General features: G+C 44.4%; 1 protein-coding gene across 8 annotated transcripts in view; it reads left to right on the top strand.

Moving 5' to 3' along the window:
- The window catches only part of Sfmbt2 (Scm-like with four mbt domains 2), a 194,563-nt gene that overhangs the window by 22,765 nt on the left and 150,363 nt on the right, over window positions 1–21,435 (top strand). For all 8 annotated transcript variants that reach the window (XM_006254210.5, XM_006254216.5, XM_006254215.5 and 5 more), the window contains 2 exons: window positions 3,969–4,063; window positions 6,315–6,555. In XM_006254210.5, coding sequence (XP_006254272.1) covers window positions 3,969–4,063; window positions 6,315–6,555 — 336 coding nt within the window. The remainder of the gene's footprint in view (window positions 1–3,968; window positions 4,064–6,314; window positions 6,556–21,435) is intronic.

Here is a 21,435-nt window from a genome sequence, read left to right as displayed (position 1 = left end):
TCTCTCCATATATATTGTGGATCTGTCTGTGTATGGTAAAGAGACAGGGTTCTTTATGTGATTATGGCTTGCCCAGGCTAGACTTAAATGTACTAATTCCCCTGCCTTGGTCACCCTAGTGCTGTGCTTGGAACTCCTTGGGGATATATCGTTCAGACAACTGGGCCTCTTTTATTTGGGAGAACATGGGTCAACACAGTTAGAAAAGTTCAGGGCTTACTCCTCATTGTGAGAACTAGTTCTTGTGAGTCAATATTTGCACACCCACACACACACCCTCACCCCCTACCCGAGCTTTGAACTTCAGGCTGCAGTTGTGTGCTCAGGTCCAGGGCAGACCGGCAGTTGGAGTTCCTTTCTGGGTTATTCAGAGTGCTGTTCCCAGCTGCTCCGTTTTCCTCTCCCAGTGAGTGAGGAGCTACTGGTACCTAAAGATGATTTAAAGCCTCCTTCCCATCCCTCTTCATATTTTAAAAAGTTGCCTAACATGTGAGAGATTGTCTTCTACTAGATTTGGTTCGTGGAGAATCTGCCAGTTCCCGGAGCCCTGCACTGTAACCATTCCAGGCACACTTTAATATCCAGCCCTGCAAAGCTAGGCTCCCTTCAGATTGTAAAGTGAGCCGATTCCAGCTTTTATTAAGAAAAAAAGATGTGTGGGCCACTTGTTTATTATATTTTTACTTGAAGTCACTTGTGCTCCGGCTTTTCATAAGACACTCTCTTTATGTTTATCCTAGAATATTCTGGCCCCACAGATAGCTTTCTGTTAAAAACCAAACAAAAACCGAACTGCTGTTTAAGGAACACGCCTGCTTTCTTTGTAAGGTGTGAAGTGTTCGTAGTGGCTTTTCACAGTGGGCTTTCATGACATCATGGGAAATGCCTCCCACTTGACCATTTATGACGCAGGAGTTGTCAGAGTTTCCTTGATAAAATGTTTGTGGGTTTGGGAGGTTTATGGATCAGCTGTAAATATTTTCCCTGGCTTTATGAGATCTCTCCTCATAAACATCGCGTGTGTTTACCGATCGCTCGCTGAACGTGCCTTCAGAGAATCAACTGTTTGGGCACACAGGCCCGAGGAGGAGTTGGATGTGGCAGATTTTAACAGGCCGTATTCTGAGTAAACCTAGGTTTTGTATAGCTTTACAGCTCCAACGCTGTGGCTAGAGTTACCAGCATCGGACACACAATTTTTGTGTTGTTTACTCTCACTCTGGGTCTGGCATGGGCCTCTTTTTTATGAAATGTCTCTGTAGCAGCCCAGAATGACTGGCTTGCCTCGGTGTCTTAGATGCTCCGAGATCTTGTTCTTCCCAGCTTAGGTTGGGGCTCAGGTCCTAGACACTTTTTTGAAAGCATGGCTGCGTTCTCTTGGGTTTTTGGTTTCAAGCATTTTTACCTGCGTGCACTCAAGAAGCAGCCGTAACAAACCACAGGGTGGAAGGCAACATTTAAGGTCACCACCTTCTGAGAGCTTCTTTTAGCTAGATCTCGTGGTACAAGAATATGCCACCACTTCTTGGGATGCCAAGGCAGGAGGATCACACATTTGAGGCCTGTTTAGGCTAAACAGCGAGTTAGAGAGAACTTGTCCTAAAAGGTAATATTAGCATTTTCCGATAATAAAATAAAGTACCGCTTTCTCTTCATTTCTTGGACTATGTAGAGTATAACAAGACAGTTACTTTCCCTTAATTGAAAAATCACCAGCAGAAGAAAAGGGCAGCCGCTCATTCTGCAAACCTCCCATTCCTCATCCTCATCCCTCTGGATTGGGTGGGTTGGAGGTTAATGTCCTTTGAGCATCTTTGTAATACAAGTGAGACATTGGAGGTGTTCCTTTTGTGTAGCAGCAAATGTAACACGTGTGCGTGTGTGTGTGTGTGTGTGTGTGTGAGCGCACAGTGCTTTCTGCCTTTTGTGGACGGGTTAAAATCACATGCACAGACACATTAGTTACGGTTGCTGACAGACAGAAGGAAGGGAAGGTTCAATTTTGGCTCACAGACTGTGCATCGGTCATGGTGTCTGGTCACATTGTACCCTCAGTCAGGAAGCAGAGAGATAAGCGTGCTGGTCCTCTATTTCCCTTCATCCTTTTCACTTAGGCCGAGACCCCACTTCATGAATGGTGCCATCCACATTTAGCGGGAGGTGTCCCTCTTTCGTAAGCCTGATCTACAGAACCCTCAGGGGTTTGCTCCAGAGTGGTGCAAGCTACAGTAAAAGCCAACACCAGTGGTAACTGTCACAGGCTGCTTAGCTGTAATCACTTGATGTTATAACATGCAGTTTACGTACACGGTCTTTATCTTTAAGTGTATTATCTGACGATTCTCATTATATAATGTTTCACCAATTGCCTTTCAAATCTCAGCTGTGCAGAACTATGTAAATTTAGAATATTGTGACACATACCCTCTTTTCTCTCCTTCCTTCCTTCCTTCCTCTCTCTCTCTCTCTCTCTCTCTCTCTCTCCCTCCCTCCCTCCCTCCCTTCATATATGAATGTAGTTTAAGAAATCAGAAAACAGCCTGTGGAATTCTTTCATCCTCTGGATTCCAGGGATTGAACTCTGGCCTCTGTCTTTGGCAGCAAGCCTCTTTGTGTGCTAAGCCGTCTTGTCTGCACCAGAGAAGAGTTAACTCTCTTGAGGGACATTGTATACATTTGGTTGTTTCTGTCCTTTCCCTTGAGACTTGAGAAGCACACAATCTGTTGGCTTCTGTTGGTGTGAAAGACTCTGAGAACTCTTTGCTGGCAGTCGACAGGGTTCTGCCTGGGGTAGACATGTGACCAGGGATCACATTAGGGGTGTCAGGCAGCTGGTATGGTCTGTCAATAACCTGCAGAGAGACCTCAGTTCATTCAAGTGATCTTTCTTCGATTCCCCTTACACTGTGTGAGAATGTGTGTGTGTGTGAGTATATGTGTGTATGTGTGTGCATGCAAGTATCTGCCTGCTACTGTGTGCACGTGAGTGTGGAACCAGACGATGGTGGTCGATCCCTTGGAGCTGGAAATACAGGTGGGTGCCGGGAGCCAAACTCAGGCCATCTGCGAGAGCAGCAAACACTCTTAACTACTGAGCCCTCTTTCCAGCCCAATGTATTTTCCTTAAAATGTTACCAAAGTCACTGTTTCATAAAAAATCTTTTCTTTTCCAGTCCCCAGCTTCAGTCGGTAAGTAATTTGTCACCCGTTTATATCTTGGCCCACGCTTTGGGCTGGAAGAGTCCCTTTGCATTCTTCTGGTCTTCCCGCACTGTGATATCTCCCATGGCTAGTGTTCAGCTAATCCACGAATGTCAGCCAGTTAACCTTAACACAACTCTTACTCATTCCATTCAAAACACAAATGCTGCTTTTAATGTTGACAAGGCAACAAAGCACCATTTCTTCATGTCTCATTTCTTTTTCTCTCTTTGTCTCTCTCTTTTGATCCACCTGACATCACTGGTATCTTCTTCAACCAACCAACCACACACACACACACACACACACACACACACACACACACACACACACACAGACACACACAGACACACACAGACACACACAGACACACACAGACACACACACACAGACACACACACAGGCACACACATACACACAGACACACAGACACAGACACAACACACACACAGACACACACAGACACAGACACACACACACAGACACACACACACAGACACACACACACACAGACACACACATACACACACGTTACCCATCATGACTCTTTATGTGCTTCCTGGATATCTGAACCCAGGTCCTTGTCCTCGGGACAGCAAGAAGGTTACCAAAGGAGCTATCTCTCCAGCTTCCCTCCCCCTTTTTTAACTCAATATTTCTTCAACCGCAAACTGAGAGTTCAGCCATAGCCTCTGAAGCCACCGAGTCGGGCTGCGTCTTGCGTGGTTGCCTAGTTTTGATATTCTTGCTTCGTTTTGTTTCCACAGAGGAAGATTCCAGGCAGGAGGAAACTGAGTTCAGCTGGGGAGACTATTTGGATGAGACGGGTGCCAGAGCGGTACCACACGTGTGCTTCAGACATGTAGGTTGAGCATCTGGTCCCTTCTGGTCTGTGGGAGGGAGAGGAAAAGGATCTGCTGGGGGAAGCCCCAGAACCAGTCAGAAGAGAAGAGTGAACAGAGAAGCGGAAACTCAGCTGAGATTGGTTTACACAGATAGCTGCACGTGAAATAGGACACAGCTTGATTCTAAAAAAAAGAAAAAGCCAGCGAGTTAGGCAAGATGTTACATTAATGTCTTTTTAGTAGGTGTAATGGTGGCATATCTTCTATAATGAGGTGACAATTAGGGCTAGGAACTAGGCTTAGTCCCTACAATGCTTTCCTAGAATGCATGAAACCCTGGGTTTGAGCCCCTGCATTGGCTAAAACTGGACATTGTGGTGCGTCTGTATACTTCCGGCACGGGGAAGGTAGAAGCAGGAGGATTAGCCGTTTAATCTCAGGCTTCATAGAGATCTTAAGGCTAGCCTGAGTTACAGGAGGTTTTGTCAAAAAAAAAAAGTTATTAAAATTTTAAAAAGCCACAGTAGAGTTTTATAGGTTTTAGAGGGGAGATAAATCAAGTTAGAGGAATCACGGGAGAGATCCTGGAAACGTAGGCCTCACCAAGGCCATTCCCCTTCATAATATCTGTGTTATTCAGCTAGCATATGCACCAGGGGACAAACCCTAGGATAAAAGAACATGGGTTCTTGCCAGACTTTCCTTAGTCGTGAGCTCTTGGTTAGAAAAGATGGTGTTCCCCAAACCCAAGCTCTGGTGCATGACTGTTGTTTTAGTAAATAAAAATTCATTTCTGGGAGATCTGTTTTTCCACTGGGCTACTCAGCAGTAACCCAACCTCCTTAAGGTTCATTTTCAACCTTCAGCTGAAGTAAGACAGCCATGCTAATTTCTACTTGGAAGTGACACGTCCCTGCGGAAGGGCATTTAAGACTTTCTCAGATTTGTAAGGTTACACCCTTCTTTCCTTTCCGTACCCCTCAGCGTGTAGTTTGTTCTGACCGTGTTTGTGCCATGTAGTGAAGCCAGAGGCCATGTTTTAAAGCACAGCACAGGTGACACCTCTCTGGCTTGCACAGCGAGGATCATGGCCCCGCAGAAGCCATGCTGACAAGACCTTAGGATGACCTGGCAATTCCCATAGGGCAGTCTGGGAAGGAAACTATGATGGACAGCTTCCCCCTTCTCTTCTGCACAGCGAGGTCTTGTCTTCTGTAAGGGGTCACTTCTCACACCTCCTTTCACTGAAGTCGGTGTCACCAAAGGGTGAAGGCTTCAGTGATCGTCTTCCAAAACCTTTGTATTCCCGATGGAGGATGCAGGCGTCCAGCCTTCCAGATGTAGACTGTCCCCAGCCCTGTGGAAAAGATTTTCAGAAAAAGTAGCCATTTTACAGATGACCAGTTCCAAGTCCCCTTGCTCACTTTGGGGGTTCCCCTATGGTAGACCTCGGGTCCACTGGGGATGCTGCTTTTGTTATTTTTAGCTTTTGTCCTGGCAGTGAGCTATAAGCACAGGAGAGCATGTAGCTCTAATTGAGATACACTCTTGGTTAAAGTCAAGAGCTTGGAAAGTCCTTGTTCAAAAATACTGGTGTCTACATCATCATCATCATCACCATCACCACCATCATCATCACCATCACCATCACCATCATCATTGTAATTATTATTTAAATACAGGTTTTACTGTAGCCTAGGCTAGTCTCAAACTGTATAGCCAAGGATGACTTGAATTGATTCTTCTACCTGCCTCTTTTTTTTTTAAATGATGCATCACGGGGGATCAAACCCTAGGCCTCCCTGTACGTTTGGCAAGCACCCTACCTTCAGCCCTCATTTACTTTTTGGTGTTTTGAGACAAGATCTCGTTGTGTATCCCAGATTGACCTAAATATGTAGGATTTCTGTGTTGGCCTCTAGGGTGCTGGCATTACAAGTGTGTCCCCACTCCGTCATAATATTAGTTTTCATAATATTAGTTTCAAACTGTTGAATTCAGTGGGTGAAGTAAAACTTGTCATCAAATTCCTCTTACCTTTCGAGTGTGCCTTCCAGAGTGTTTAGCCTCCCCTTAGAGGCTCATGTCATATTTGTCTTCAGTATATGCCTCCTTTAATCAGTATATGCCTCCTTTAATCAGTATATGCCTCCTTTAAGGCAGCAGGGATTACATTTGAAAGTGCTTTGGGCTTAAGCAGTTCTTGAAAATCTTCTGAGGCTCATGACTCGTCTGATCATGGTTTTCCTGTGTTTCTGGTGTCTCAAGGTGGAGATCAGCATTCAGAGTAACTTCCAGCCAGGAATGAAGTTGGAGGTGGCCAACAAGAACCATCCAGACACTTACTGGGTGGCCACGATCATCACCACCTGTGGACAGCTGCTGCTCCTGCGTTACTGTGGTTATGGGGAGGACCGAAGGGCTGACTTCTGGTGTGATGTCATCATAGCAGATCTGCACCCTGTGGGGTGGTGTACTCAGAACAACAAGGTGTTGAGGCCCCCGGATGGTGAGCTTGCATGCCCAAGGCTTTGATGTCCAAGAGGTTGTTCTTCGAGGTTGTTCTTCGAAATGCTTGATCCTTGCCGCAGGGGCAGAAGGATCCTTCTATAAAACCCCGAATGTGTTTAGTGCAAAGGTTTCTTAGTTATTTAAGGCGTCTGGGGCTTAATTATCTAGAGGGGGTGGGTGGAGTTTTGTTTATCAAAAATGGTATTGATCTTCAGTCAGTTTGGTCGACCAGGTAGAAAAAGTGTTCAAGGCCAGTTTGGAGGTTGTCTTTGGATAGTAGGAGAGGAAGCTCGGCTGGATGTCAGAGGGAGAGGGAGAGAGGGAAAGAGAGGCAGGGGGAGGGAGGGAGAGGGAGGGGAAAAAGAGGAGAGAATTTCCTCTTTGGGGATTAGATGTGTTGCTTTTACTCTTCCGTCGTTTTAGAGAATTCACATTTTGAACAGACTTCTTTTTTTTTTTAAGTTAATTTGTTTTTAACTGTGGATATGTGTGTGCTGCTGTGTATAGCTGAGCCCTGTGAGCTCAGAAGCCCAGAAGAGGTCATTGGGTCTGGAGTTACAGGTGTTGAGCCATCTGACATGGGTGCCGGGAACTGAACTTAGGTCCTTTACTAGAGCAGCACACGCCCCTAACCACAGCGCCTCTTCCCCGGCCCTCCTACACAGCCTTCTCTCCCAAGTTTGCTTGTTTGCTTTCTTTCCTCTTCCCCTCCCTTGCTGATGACCAGGTCTTGTGAGAGCAGACTGTTATCTCTGAGCTCCTGATCCTCCTGCCTCTACTTTCTCAGTGCTGGGATTTCAGACGTCCCCCACCACACCCCCTATTATGCAGTGCTGCAGACTGAACCCAGGGCTCTGGCATGCACCAGCACACTCTACAGAGTGAGCCGTACCCCCAGTCCTGAACTTAGTTTTTGGTCTTTCTTGCTGTGGGGATACCGGGGTTATGAAACAAGGAGAAAGCCAAACCATTGAGAACTGACATCACTTAAAGCAGTGGACCACCCTCTTATAGACATGAGATCAGTTTAAGTTGCCACAAATCAATGGGGTTCTCCCTGCCCCCCCCAGACATCTGGCAATGTCTGGGAGTACTTTTGTGCCTGACAGAAGAGAGAGAGGCTACCAACACTTAGACAGAGCAGACCTGAGACACCCCCGACCTTCCTCCAAGGCACAGGGCATCTTTACAGTTAAGTAGTATCAGGCCCTTCCTGAAGTGCTGCAGTTGAGGTCTCCTGCTGGGGACGAAGGCACTGGAGAAGCTCCTAGGGTCTGTTAGAACTGACTTCAACCAAGTGTTTGACTCTGGTCTTGCTGTGTGATGACGGCATCAGTGCTACCTGTCAGCTCTGCTACCGTCTCCCAAGGGTGTTCCATGGTCTCTGTACCCAGCTGTGTGCTCTTCCTTTAGAGCAATCTGTTTCCTTCTCCCTCTCCCTCCCCCCTCTCTCCCTCTCTCTCCTCACTCTCTCTTTTTCCCTCTCCCCGTCCTTCTTCCTGTCTCTCTTCCTCCCGCTCCTTTCTCTTCCTCTTTCCCCTCTTCTCTCCTTTCTTTAGCTCCTCCCACAAGCCTCTGGTATAATATTTCTGCTTGTGGAGTATGGTCTGCGGCTTTTATTTCCTCCTTTTGTTATGCATAATTGATGACTTGCTAAAAAGGGGTCATAAAATTGGCCTAAGCTCTGGAGTTGCCTTTGTGTGACATTTGTCAGGGTTGAACCGGTTGCCTGGGCCTTAGCTGACATCATGACCCCTCATTGTCTCAGAAGAAAGAGAGAGAGAGGGCATCCTTTTAGATCTTTGTGTGTCTTCGATCCTGCCTGGATCAACTTGCCTCCTTCCTCCTCCTCTTCTCCCACTCGTCTCTGAGGTCAGAACTGATCTGTGCTCACAAACAAGGCCATCGGGACCATAGTGGCGTTCACATCAATAGGACCAGTGTGTTTAATGTAATGTAATTTATTAATGAATTAATGTTGCAAAGACTTTGAGAATACTGAGCAAACTCTGCACTACTGAGCTCTGCCTGGAGCCCTGTATAATTTTAAACATAATTCATGTATTATAAAAAGTCATCTGTCTAAGTTTGATGACTTTAATCTTATCCACAAGGTTGTGCAGACATTGTCACTATCAGGGTCTGGGTGGCTTTTTTTTTATCACCCCTAAATTGTTCCCCATTCTTACCGTCTATAACTTCCAATCTTCTTTTAAAGATTCACACTTAGAAATTTTATGTGTGCGCGTGTGTGTGTGTGCGCGCGTGTGCGCGCGCGCGCACACATGCGTGTGTGTGCATAGGTCGGAGGTCAGCATACAGCAGTCTGTTCTCTCTTAGGTGGGTCCCTGTTTTGGCAGAAGGCACCTTTACCCACTGGGGCATTTTCCCCAACTCCCCAGCCAGCACTTTAAAACAGCTGCTGTGTGACTCTTTGTACAGAGCACTGGAGTTCCGATGATGTTAGTACCCTAAGAGCTCCTAGGTGCACTTGGGATGGCCCCAGCTGTCCCCTGAGAGAGAAGGCACAGTCCGATCATCAGCTCCCGCCCCCATCACTTGGAAGAAAAATATGGCAGTTGTCAAACTCTCAGAAACACCATCAAATTTGTATCCTGCGGACTCTGTGCTATTAACCAAGACAAAGACACCCTTAAAATGACAAGATGAAAATGAAAAACGAGAAAACCCTAGAAAAAGGGCAGCCATTAATGTGACGGGAAAGATGAGAAGTCTTTTCAAACAACAGAGGTGATGTTAGCTTGAGGATTTCCTCAGCGCTGTCTTGTAAAGAACTTAAAAAAAATTTACTATGTAATCAATACGACTTGGGAATCTTTAGTTCAGAGAACAAAGTCGGGAAATAGCAGGTTCATGGGGCAAGAGCTTTTATTGATTTCTGTGGGGAGGGATAATTATTGCTTCATAACCAGAGGCAATGGTTGCTCTGCAGGGACTACAGGGATCTGTGTTTTGAATGGGGATTTTTTTTTTTTGTCGTCGTTGTATGGTTTTCTTAGTGAGTTAATGCTATAAATACTGCAACTGTGCCCGGGTGATCTTTATCTTTGTTGTGGTTGAATTTAAAAGGCACTGAAAAATATGAAATAGCAATCTATGACCCTAATGTTTCTGTCTGAGAGGCTCCATGGTGATGGGAGGGGTGTGTGTGTGTGTGTGTGTGTGTGTGTGTGTCTTTCCTTAGGTCTGTCTATTTTGTTGTTGCTGTTGTTGTTTTAATCAGGCAGGGTCTCTAATTACCCTTGAACTTTCCAATTCAGCTGGAATGGCTGACCAAGGAGCCCTGCCCTTCCAGTACTGGGATTCCAAGCTAATGCAGTCAGCCCAGCTTCTGGAGATCTGGCTTATGTTGTTGAGCCTGCAAAGCAAGAACTTTACTGACCAAGCTATTACTCCAGCTCAGCAGAGGCTTCTTACAAATCCCAGGAATCAAAATCAAGTAAGGGACACTGCCGTCAGAATAGAGATCTGAGTTCTTATGAGCATCTGCCATTAACTTTGTCCTGTAGGCGAGTCCCCTCCACCCTCTCCTGCAGTCCCGTCTTTGACTTGAGGGCTTCTATAATGTAATCTCAGGGAGTTAACTGGCCCAACCTTCCTGTGTTTGTGATTCCAATTAGGAGTAGGGTCCATGCATGTCAGCCTAGGGATCTCCGAAAAGTAAGGGGAACCGGTGTCTGTGTCCCTGTTGGACAGTGACACGTCCTCTAGTTTTATTTTTGCTGCCGTGATGAAATATCCTAACAGAAGCCGCTTAGAGAAGAATGGGCTTATTTGGCCCGCAATTCCAAGCTACAGTACGTCATGATGGGGAAGTCAAGGCAGGAACTTGAAAAATCCATACAAAAGAGTAGTGAGAGAGAGTAGTGTCTTTGCCTGCTTCCAATGTTCCCACAAATCCAGGGTCCATCATAGTCAAGGGCCATGAGAGTTAATGCGTCCCTGCTTGCTTCTGATACTTGGGTCTTCCTACCTCAATTAACATCACGATAGTTTACCAAAGACAAGGTTTCAGACCGACCTGATCTAGACAATTTCTCACCAGAGGCTCTCTTAGGTCGTGGCATGTTAACAGTTAGAAAGTAGCCACATCCAGGATTGAACATGACTGTAGTACTTGGGTTGAATGTCCCTTCATCAATTAGAGGATAGTTCCCCTTTCAATCTAGATAGCTAAGACGTTCCAGTCTCCCACTGAGTGATCAGGGAACCCATGGTCATTGACAGCTTGGAGTCTGTGAGCTTTAGCCTGCTCTTCTTTGGGGGTCGTCCGTCAGGCTGAAGTGGCTGAGTTCAAGATCTTTGGATTACCTGAGGTCTTGCCTTTGCGGGCACTTCATTGGAAAAGGAGCAATTTGATTGGTCGATTGCTTGATCCAGGGTTTTTATGAGGTGCTGGTGACTGGAGCCAGGGTGTTTGGCAGGCTGATTGAGCTCTGTACCAATCGAGCTCCATCCCCAGACCCAGGTTTTATTATTTTAGATGCCAGTTTGATGGGGCACAAAGACCTAGTTGTAGTACTACCTTTTCCTGCCTCACTGTTCTAACTCTTATCTTTGAATTCATGTAGGTTGTCATAAATGTGTTAAACGTATGTGTGTGTGTGTGTGGGGGGGAGCGCGTACAGCCCCGTTCCCCAGTTCACGTCATTATGGTGCAATTTCCATCGTCAGTCAGAGAGTGCCATTAACAAGGACATGCTCAGAGACAACTGAGTTCAGTGGCCAATTGGCCGTTGAGAGTGCAAATACTCCTGCTCCGGGGTTAAACCAGCGCTAATCTTTCATATTAAAAGTATTACGAGACGCACTATATTAAAGCCTCGCTAAGTGCGGCCAGGGATTAGAGCTCCTATTAGGAGAGCAAAACGAATAGCGTTTTTTGGCTTAGTAAATCAATAAGGCCTGATTTATTCATAAGTGTGCACCACGCTTGCGGAGGGCAGCTGCCAAATTATTATTGTTTATGGTGATAATGTACGGAAATCATTTAATCCAATGACTGTTTTCATTGTTATGGATTCAGAAGTAGCAACATCGCCTCTTAATGTCAGGGGCCTGGGAGCTTCGCCGCTCCGATGCTCTGAGTGATGCCTGTTGAGTTCTTTGAGGGATGCTCTCCTGTGAGATTGCAGGTGACTATTTGGGAAGGCGCAGGACAGCAAAAGCCCCTGACTTCTAAGCAGGCAAGTATTTATGTGTGCATCGGCTGCTGCAATACGAGTGTTGGAATTACAGTGCCTCAGGAGCCTGCCACTAGTTTTTATTTTCGCCATTATTAAAATTTTCTGTAATTTGAATTGCAAACGCCTGCGGGCTCGCCAGAATGACTGTATTTACCATTTCAAAGTGGAATCACCATTACCAGAGTTAGTTAATATATATAACTTATTTGAATGAAGGAATGTTTATTCATGAAGCGTGAGGAGAAAGTGTGAAGACCGCCTTATGTTACGTGGGGAGATCTGCCAAGTTCTCCAGGGCGGGGAGGACTCTAGTAGATTGTAACGTAATCGTTGCTGCCATGCGGGACACTAGGACTCACCTGTCCACAGACACTGTTTAGCCGTGACAGTGAAAAAGAGAATTTCGAAGTTCTATGAGACTGTTCGCTTTTAGTTTAGTTTTGTTTCTTATTCCATTTGTGTGCTTGTGTGCACATGTGTACAGCCCTTGCTGCACAGGTAGGAAGACTGATGTCGTAGGTGTAACCCTAAAGTCTTTTCCGGGAAGTTCCTTCTTTTATTGTTCTGCTTGTGTCTTCTACTGATTCAGCAAGGCTCACCATGTTGCAGTATACACTCCAACCCAAATATGCCCCCGTAATGAAAACACAACTCAGTTAATATGAATCCAAGCTGCACGCTTAGATGGGGCAGATCCAGCGCTGCACTGCTCTGTTCCCCAGCTAAGAGAGTTCTTATAACTTGCAGTTTCTCCAGGCGATGCATGCGCTGCTGCTCCATTTCCCTTCTACCTCCTCTTCCTCTGTCGCCCCCTTCTCAGTCTTTTCCTCTTTTCTCTCTCCCTCTCCCCTGCCTTTCAAAAACTCTGTCCCCAATCGCAGGCCTTACCTTATCTTGTGCCTAGCCTCATCTGCATATAGACATCAATGCACATCACCGTGTGAGGGAAGCAGTCTGTTTAGAGTTCTTAGTCTGGGTCCCATGATGCTGATGTTGTTAGAGCAAAAGAAAAACTAATGGTCAAATGACTTCTCCAAGACAGCATGACCATGGTGGATCTGCTCAGGACAAACATCACTTGGCATAAGCACTGAGTTGGAAAAATACCAAGCACTGTTTATTATTATTATTATTATTGTTGTTGTTGTTGTTGTTGTTGTTGTTGTTCTACTTTTGATCCCAGCTACCCTTTCTCGTAACTGATGAAAGAGTTGGCGACAGTTGTATATATTACCTGGCAAACATTTTTACCTTACTGAGAACTAAACTGGAATTTGTCTTACATCCTACTAATTCATGTTACTGTCACATGTGTAACTCCAGAAATAGTATGGGTGAACGACAGTATTGATTTTTCTTTTTAAAAAAAATGTGAGCAGTGGATAGACACGGACTCGTTGATAGAATGGACTCATTGATTGATAGTTTTATTTTTATGGACATATTTAGCTAATATTTCTGGAAACAATAGATAAATTATATAACTTGGTTTAACTATCTTGGATTTTGGATGTTTCATAAATCGAAACTCAGATTTATATGCTTTATAGTAGGTAGACTCCAATGTTAAAACAGTAGAATATTTCGTGTAGTAGCTTTTAGAGGGGAAATAGAGTTAAAAAATGCAGGCTGTTAAAGTGCTTGGATCCATGACATCCTGGCTTTCCGTCCAAGTACGGTATAAAACTGGGCATAGCAATCCCAGAATTCACGACACAGATGCAGGAGGATCAGTTCCAGGTCATCCACGGCTACTTAGGACCTCCTCCCTCCATCACGTATCTATCGATACAGATCGAGATAACACTTTAGAACTTTGTTCCTGTAGTTTGCAGGTTTTGATGAAATATATTAATATGATACAGATTTCTGTGAATACAGCATATATCAAAATCTCGAGTTTTAGGTAGATAATGACTTTGCTGAAATGAAAGCAAAGCATATTGTTTGGAATGCAGATGCAATTGTCTGTGAATTGACTACATACTTGTTTGGTGACTCATCTGAACGGGGCTGGCCTATCGGTACAATCTCTGGACTTGACTCATAGTTACAGTTAGCCCTCCTTGACACTTTGCCAACTTTATGTGTCATAGCTATGATAGCTTGCACTCTCCCTCCCTCCCCACCTCTCTTCCTCCCTCTCTTATTTCTGTGGTGTTATGTTATGTGTACGTAGGTGTGCGTGCCCCTCCCCCTGCCTCCCCCCTCCTTAGCTCTTTGCTAATAGGAAAACTCAAGCTAACACAAAGATCTTGCAGAAATTCTCATGGCTACTAGAAGCTGTTTGGGGTTCCCCTTAGTGCTGGGATCACGTACATCGTATAAACATCTGATCTTCAGCCTCCCAGGCATAGACTGGGCTGGAGATAGTGCCCTGTTGATCATTTTATGTATTAAATTTGGTTTGCGTAGAGTCTTCAGAGCGGTGCTGAGAGTATGAGACCGTAAGAAATGTGTGGTTCCCATTCCTCGCCCTGCTTGAGGGCTTTATCCACTTTTTAATTTCTTATAAGACCCTTCACAGAGTTAAAGCCCAGGAGTCCTTCTGCAGATACACGATAAAGCTTTGAGCTACACCAACAACGAAACCCCATACTAGCTAATACTGCTGTCAAGGTGGAGTACATTGGAGAGCTTCATTGTTTGTGGGCGTGGATGGGTGTGAGGGTGTGTACAGGGGCAGCCAGGAGACAGTCCCAAGTCACAATCCTCAGCTTACTTTTAGACAGAGTCTCTTTTTTTTGGCCTGGTACTTGCTGGTTAGAGTGTGTGTACTGTCCAGAAAGCACAGCAATCCATGTTTGTGTGCCTCCTTCATGTAAGGATAACCATCGTGTGCCACCGCTCCTGGATATTTTATGTGGGTTCTGGGGATTGGCACAGTTTCTCATGCTTATAAGGAAAGCACTTTACCCACTGAACCATCCTGGAGATAGCTTTGTAATCTTGCTGCCCCCCCAACCTCCAGAGAGAGAGAGAAGAGAGAGAGAGAGAGAGAGAGAGAGAGAGAGAGAGAGAGAGAGAGAGAGAGAGAGAGAGACTGAGTTTATAATAGTAATCATGTTTGGTTCTGAGATCTGGCTGATGCTGACACTTGCCCATGAGAACCAGGGAGGACTAACAAGTCACACTTACTTGTATCAGAAATGAATGACAGCTGTAGCCAGGTTGGGACGGTGGGGACAGATGGGCTAAGTGGATGTAACATTCAAGCACACAGAGTCTGCCAATAACACTGTGGGTTAGTGTTGCCTCTAGATGGAGAATCCATGGTCCATCCATATTTGAGTCTGAGGCTTTAGGTTGACCAGAACAGACAAGATCCTGGTCATGATGCTGGCCTGCTAATTGCTTTTGCATAGCTGTAAGCAAGTTCAAGATGGAAACAGCTTAAAGGAGATTATTTTTAAAGGTTATTTTGCCTCACAGTTACAGAGGGCTCTTTTCATCTGGTGCAGTTGGGCAGGGGAATGTGTGATGTGAAAGTCTATTTGATTTATGGTAGCCAGGAAGCATAGGCCAAGACAGGAAGGGACTAAGGATTATATACTCCCAAGAATCTATCCTCAATGGCTGACTTCCTTCAGGTAGGCTCCACTGCCTATAGGTCATCTCTGCAGTATCGAGGCTGGACAGCTTTTGATGACTAGATAGTTTTTTATTTTCACATTTATGACCTATGGAGCCAAGGAAGGGGCCTGAGAGTCTCTCTGCTGTGGTTTCGTGTGAGGGGAGTTAAAAACGGACTTGAGATTTCAGAGTCAGGGCAGAATGGAGGTCAGAGACATGATAGATGGCTCTCATAGGTGAGGCTACCCACCATACTTCAGTGTCTTTTATCTTGATGAGAAGGCTGTGGTTCTTACAATTCCAAACTTAACAGTCCCCTAGGAGTTTGGTGTGCCTGAAATTCCAGCACCCAGGAGCTCACACAGGACTGTGAGTTCAAGGCCAGCTTCAGTCATCTACTGAGATCCTCTCTTAGAAACAAAACTTTAGTAAACCATGTTTCATGTCCAAGGTTATTGATAATTTGAGTATGCTAGAGGCTAGTTCCAAGAGCCCCGGCATAGGAGAGCCGCCTTTCCCTTTAAAGGGCTAATGTTTAAAAGAATATGCATGTCATCCCGAGAGCAGCACAAATTTCCTTTCGTTTATATCCAACAGCTTTTAGAATTGAATAGTTACACAAAACAAGGCCCAGTTGTCCTTTGAAACGTTTATGTGGTTTGCAGTGAGCCTGTAAGCTGATGTTTGTAAAGAAATTTCATCAGAGGAAGGCAGAGGAAGTGAAGAAAAATTGGTTTTGAGGAGTTTTGTATTTATTTGTTTAATTATTTCTTATCGAGGAGCAGAGTTGCTGTTGAACGTAGTTGATTAAACAATGTAAAGATTCAGAAAGCTCGTAATGACATATTTTTATAATGGCTTGGAACGGACTCCCTCAGCACCAAACATGGATTATCAGACGTGGAGAACCACTCAAACAATCTGTCATTAAGTTTTTCCCACAATGAATAGTTGTGTCATCTCATTAGCATGCGTTCAGCCTGCTTCTCAGACAGGCTTGTTCTGAATCTCTTTTGAGGCCCTCACAAAGTGCAGAGAAGTTTCAGTGTCTGCACATTTCCCCACCACCCTCACACACAAACAAATGAGGTTCATCGAAAATCACCACAGGTGATAACAAATCCTCCCCTTCCCCTCTCTCCCCTCTCTCCCCTCCCTCCCCTCCCCCTCATTTCTTCCCCCTCCCTCCCTTCCTTTCCCCCTACTATCCCTCTCTCTGTCTCTCCTCTCTCTCTATTTCTCTCTTCCTCCTCCCTCCTCCCTCCTCCCTCCTCCCCTCTCTTCTTTCTCCCTACTCCATTTCTCTGTCTCTGTCTCTTTCCTTTCCTTCGACAGACTAGCCTTGAAATTAAACAGGAAGTCATTTTTTATTTCACCCACCTTTCAAGTGGTGGGACCACAGGCATGGACCATCATAAAGGTTTGCAGTAAAGCTAAAAATGCCTTTTGATTTTAATTTTTTTTTTTGAGCTTTGATTTTTAGCTGTTGGTCCTGTTGAGACCCAGGCTAGGTGAAGGGAGGTTTCGTAGTGTTACTTGCAACAATATTTAATCACATATGTTTTGTGAGAAGAAAGCAAAGTTCCTTTCACGGTCTCCATCCGCACGTCGGATGTGAAATTTGTTAGTCCATTCAAACTGAGTTAAGTCTCTAATGTCCGTGGACCATTAGGTTTGTAAGTATTGCTAATGGTCCGTTCTGTTGTGTGTGTGTTAATGTGCCCTTCCCGGGTGGGTTTCTGTGAAGGATAATATAAGTAACTCGCCAGTAAATTAGCATCAATTAAAACTTCGATTAGACAGCTGGCAGAAGTCTTTTCATGTTAAGTACAGTTGTGTTTAGTTCAGACTTAATATTTCCTGGTCTCATCCATGGTCTCTGCTCCATTCTCTACCTGGATTTCTACCTGGAGCTCTCAACTTTCTTCCCCCAGGTTGCTTTTGGCCAGTGTTCTATCACTGCAACAGAGAGGCAAACTAGCTGATTCTGTAAGACTGTGATGGCGTCTTCTGGTAGCTTGGGGAAAGGGACACCATTTCTCTGTGTGGTTGCTTACCGCAGTGCATGTGACCCTCTGTGTGTTCAGAAGTTGTAGACTTTGTGTGGAATCAAGGATGTACAAATTGATTAGTTCATGATCTAATTTCCGTAGGAGGTGATAGCCCACTTAGAGAACCGAGAATGATCTTGAAGGGACTTACTAATGAAGGTATTTTGAATTTACTATCTCTGGGTGAACAGTTGACCTTTTGTAAGATAATGGGATGTTCTTATCTATCTATCTATCGATCGATTGATCCATTCATCATCCATCTATGTATGTATGTATGTATGTATGTATGCATGTATGTATGTATGTATCCATTCATCCATCCATCCATCCTTCCATCCATCCATCCATCCACCCACCCACCCACTCACCTACCCACTTATTGGTGTTGTTATCAACTCCACTGTGCACATTGTCTGAATGATGATGTCTGAGAGTATTTGCTTGTACCAGATATGTTGATACAGGTTCTCATGTGCCCTTCTTTATTTTCTGGAGGCGTCTTGACACAAACATCTCTTTTTCCTCATTACTCCCCTTCACGAAGATATTAATAGAATTCCTTGGATGTTTCCATGGTTTAGTAAAACTAATGGTTTAGTAAAATTGTTTTTCTTTTAATTTAGCACCAGAGTGGCTTAAGCTTTTGGCTCATTTAAGCAGATATTTCAGGACAGTTTTTTTGTAAAGACAAAAGCAGTGGAGACATTAATGACTAGATTTAAAAACGCAATTTAGATAAGTATTTCTTGGTAACTGTGAGAGTTGTTCCTGGATGACTCAGCACTATGGTTTTCGGTCTCATTCACTTGTGGATGGTTTGTTTCTCTTCCTCTTCACTCCCTGAGTTAAACTAACCGAGACAAGCACTTGCACATGCCTAATAGGCTGTGGTGGCTAATATGTAAACTGACTCATGTAACACCCACCAGCTGACTTGTCATACAGATATTGGGGTTCTCTAGACTAGAATCCATTTGTTGTTATTGAGGTTTGCGTTTGAGGACCTTGGGGCGCTCACTGCGAACACATGACACATTGTTTTTTAATGAGTCAATGAACTGTCTTCGAATTCTCGACTCTCTCTTGGCATGCTCTGCGAAACTGTATGCATCACGGTTTCTCGCTGTGGCTTTTAGCTTTCCTTTTCATAATGAGTGGCAGAATGCTCTCTAATTCTGCTTCGAAAACTTTCTTTACTATGGGAAATTTAAGTACACGCAAAACCTCTTCTGTTCATCCCTCAAGGCTAACCACGAATCTGTTCAAAGCCAATCTTTTGTTTAATCAATGCGCCACCCACTTTCCCTGGCCCTTACTGCTTAAAAGCAAATCCTAGACATCGTATCAGTTCATCTGTAAATATTTTAGCATGTGTCTCTCATAGATAATTCTGCACATGTGTGTGTGGAATCATTGAGAAGTCATGGCGACTTAAAGGGAGGCTTTTTATTTATTTTCAAGATGGTTTTTAAGAACTGGAGCCAACACTGATTTAAAAAAAAAAAAGAACACTCCCCTAGTGGAAGTTAAATGCCTCTTCTGAAAAACTGTGGAATGAGTCAAAAACTGAAATTAATTCAACACCTCTACTCAGCCCAACTTACCAAAAATTAAAACCAGAAGAAGGGGGTGATTTTTCTTTTAGAGTTAAAAAAAATTGTGTTTTTCTTTCTTTGGTGGGCCTGGAATAAATACTAAATTTAAATTTATTATTTTTAGATTTAGTGGGTTTAGCCCCAAGCACAGTGGTGGTCGCACCCATCGTATAATCCCATTACCTGGGAGAATGAGGCACGAGGCTCTCGATTAATGGTCGACCTTGGCTACAGATTTGTATCTCAAATGAAACAATAAATAAATAAATAAACATACAAATGAATGAATGAATAAATAAATAACAACATAAATTAGTAAATAAATCCAGTAGCTTTAGGTTCCTCTTTCTCATGTGTCTATGTTAATGTTCCGCACACAGGAAAGAACATTCTAGATCTGGTCTTGGGTTCATAACTGAGGAGGGAGTCCAGTCGTTGTCCTGAGTGACTTGATTCCCTACTGTGCTAGTGATCTTTCTCTTGGTTGTGACTGGGGCTGACTTTGGTTTGTTGATTGAAAAGGGAGAGGCCCAGGAGGGAATGCAGTCTGTCATAGCAGGGTAGGCGTGGTGAAGGAGCCGTGGTGGCCAGTCCTGTTTCTTCTCCAGTCAGTAACTAGAAGCAGACAGTAAGCAGGCTTTGGTTTGTAAACCTCAACAGCCCCCCTCCCAATAATCCCTACTCCCCCCTCCCCACACACACCAGTGATTCTCTTCCTGTAGCTGGACTTCACCTCCGAAAGGTTCCATAACCTTCCAAAACAGTTCCACTAGCCAGGAACAATGTGGTCAAACCCAGGAGCCAGTGGAGGATGTTTGACATTCAAACTCAGTGCGTACTAACTCCTTCAGACCCCTTAGAGCAGTGGCTCTCAGCCTTCCTACACACTGCAACCCTTTCATACAGTTTACCATGTTGTGGTAACCCCAATCATAAAATTATTTCATTGCTGCCGTAATTTTGCTAATGTTATGAACTGCGATGTAGACACCTGATGTGCAGGACGTCTGATATGTGAAGTGCTGCCTTAGAGAAATCTTGTGGCACAGAAGACAACTACTGTCTGTTCATCTGTCAGCACTGTGGACAGGGGTTGATCAATTCCGTATCACAGAAGTGTGGGTTTTTCTGCTTGTGGAGTGTGGTCCCAGTAACTGGGAACTTTGTTTCTCAATGAGGATGAACTTAAAATCAGGCCAGTGCATGCTCGCCTTTAGAACTTTGTGTCTAGAGGATTCCTGCAGTTCCTGTCCCTAATACTTTTTCTATTAACTGCCTCCCTTTCTCTGTTGACAGTCAGGACATATACAATATGTCTGCACACCTATAAGTGCACACATGCACACATGCACACACATAGGCACACATGCATACATACACAAACACATACACATGCACACATGCACACACATAGGCACACATGCATACATACACAAACACATACACATGTACACACACACACACAGATGCACACATGCACTCACATGACCTCCCCAAGATGTTCTCCAAGATCCTTATGCTATCAAGAATAGATGGAATACAAGTGGATGCGGGACATCATTTGCTGACTCCCCAAATCCCTGCACATGGGGAAACTTCATCTGCTCTCTTATCCTCCTCTGGGAAAATACCAGGCTTTCACAAACTAACATGACTTTTTCTATTCAGACATTTGCTATGTGTAAGGTAAAGGATTAAATTCAGGGACATGATTAGGTATTGATACTTGAAGATAATGCTTCTTAGCATTTCTGTTCTGGTCAGCTTTCCTCTCAGTCTCTTGTGCAAACGGGCAGTCAAAAATTATTTTTTTCTGATATTTTGTGCATCGGCAGACGCACGGTTACATAATATTGATGATTAATCAATTGCATGTGTTGAGGAATAATGGGGACAGGGGAGGGTCTTAGCATGTGCAAGATTTATTAGATTCTCCCGATGGCATTTGTATTTCTGCGCAGGAACATGCTTTATGATAAAGATTTGGTAGGCCAATGGTGTCAGAAGATGCTGCTGTGGGAACAGGAAGGGAAAGGAGTATGAAGTGCTTTCGCTAACCTCCACACAGGGCTTCTCGCTTATGTTCCTGGTAATTTGCGGCTAGCACAGTAGCCCCTAGAATCCTGAGTGCTGACTTCCTGACTGACATGTGGGGGTCGAGTGGCCAGTACATTTAAATGTGAGTGGGTGACTTAAGTCTGCAGGACCCCCGGCTGCTGTTTTCCTCGGTTTCCTTTCTTCTGCCACACAGAACTAAAAGGGATGAGTTAACATTTGTCTTTTGTGTCTGTCCCTTCTGGAGATCCTAGAAATATTTCTAAAACTATGCAAGATTAAAAAAAATTTCTTTATTTAGTTGCAGTTAAATTTTATTTTATGTGCACGAGTGTAGTCTTATGTATGTGCATGACTACAGCACATGTTACTCCCGCCGGTGGAGGCCAGAGCC

This window comes from Rattus norvegicus, chromosome 17 (genome assembly GCF_036323735.1).
Source record: "Rattus norvegicus strain BN/NHsdMcwi chromosome 17, GRCr8, whole genome shotgun sequence".
Taxonomy (NCBI): Eukaryota; Metazoa; Chordata; class Mammalia; order Rodentia; family Muridae; genus Rattus; species Rattus norvegicus.
The sequence above is the reverse complement of the archived record's forward strand: the minus strand, read 5'-3'. Positions and strand labels throughout refer to the sequence as shown.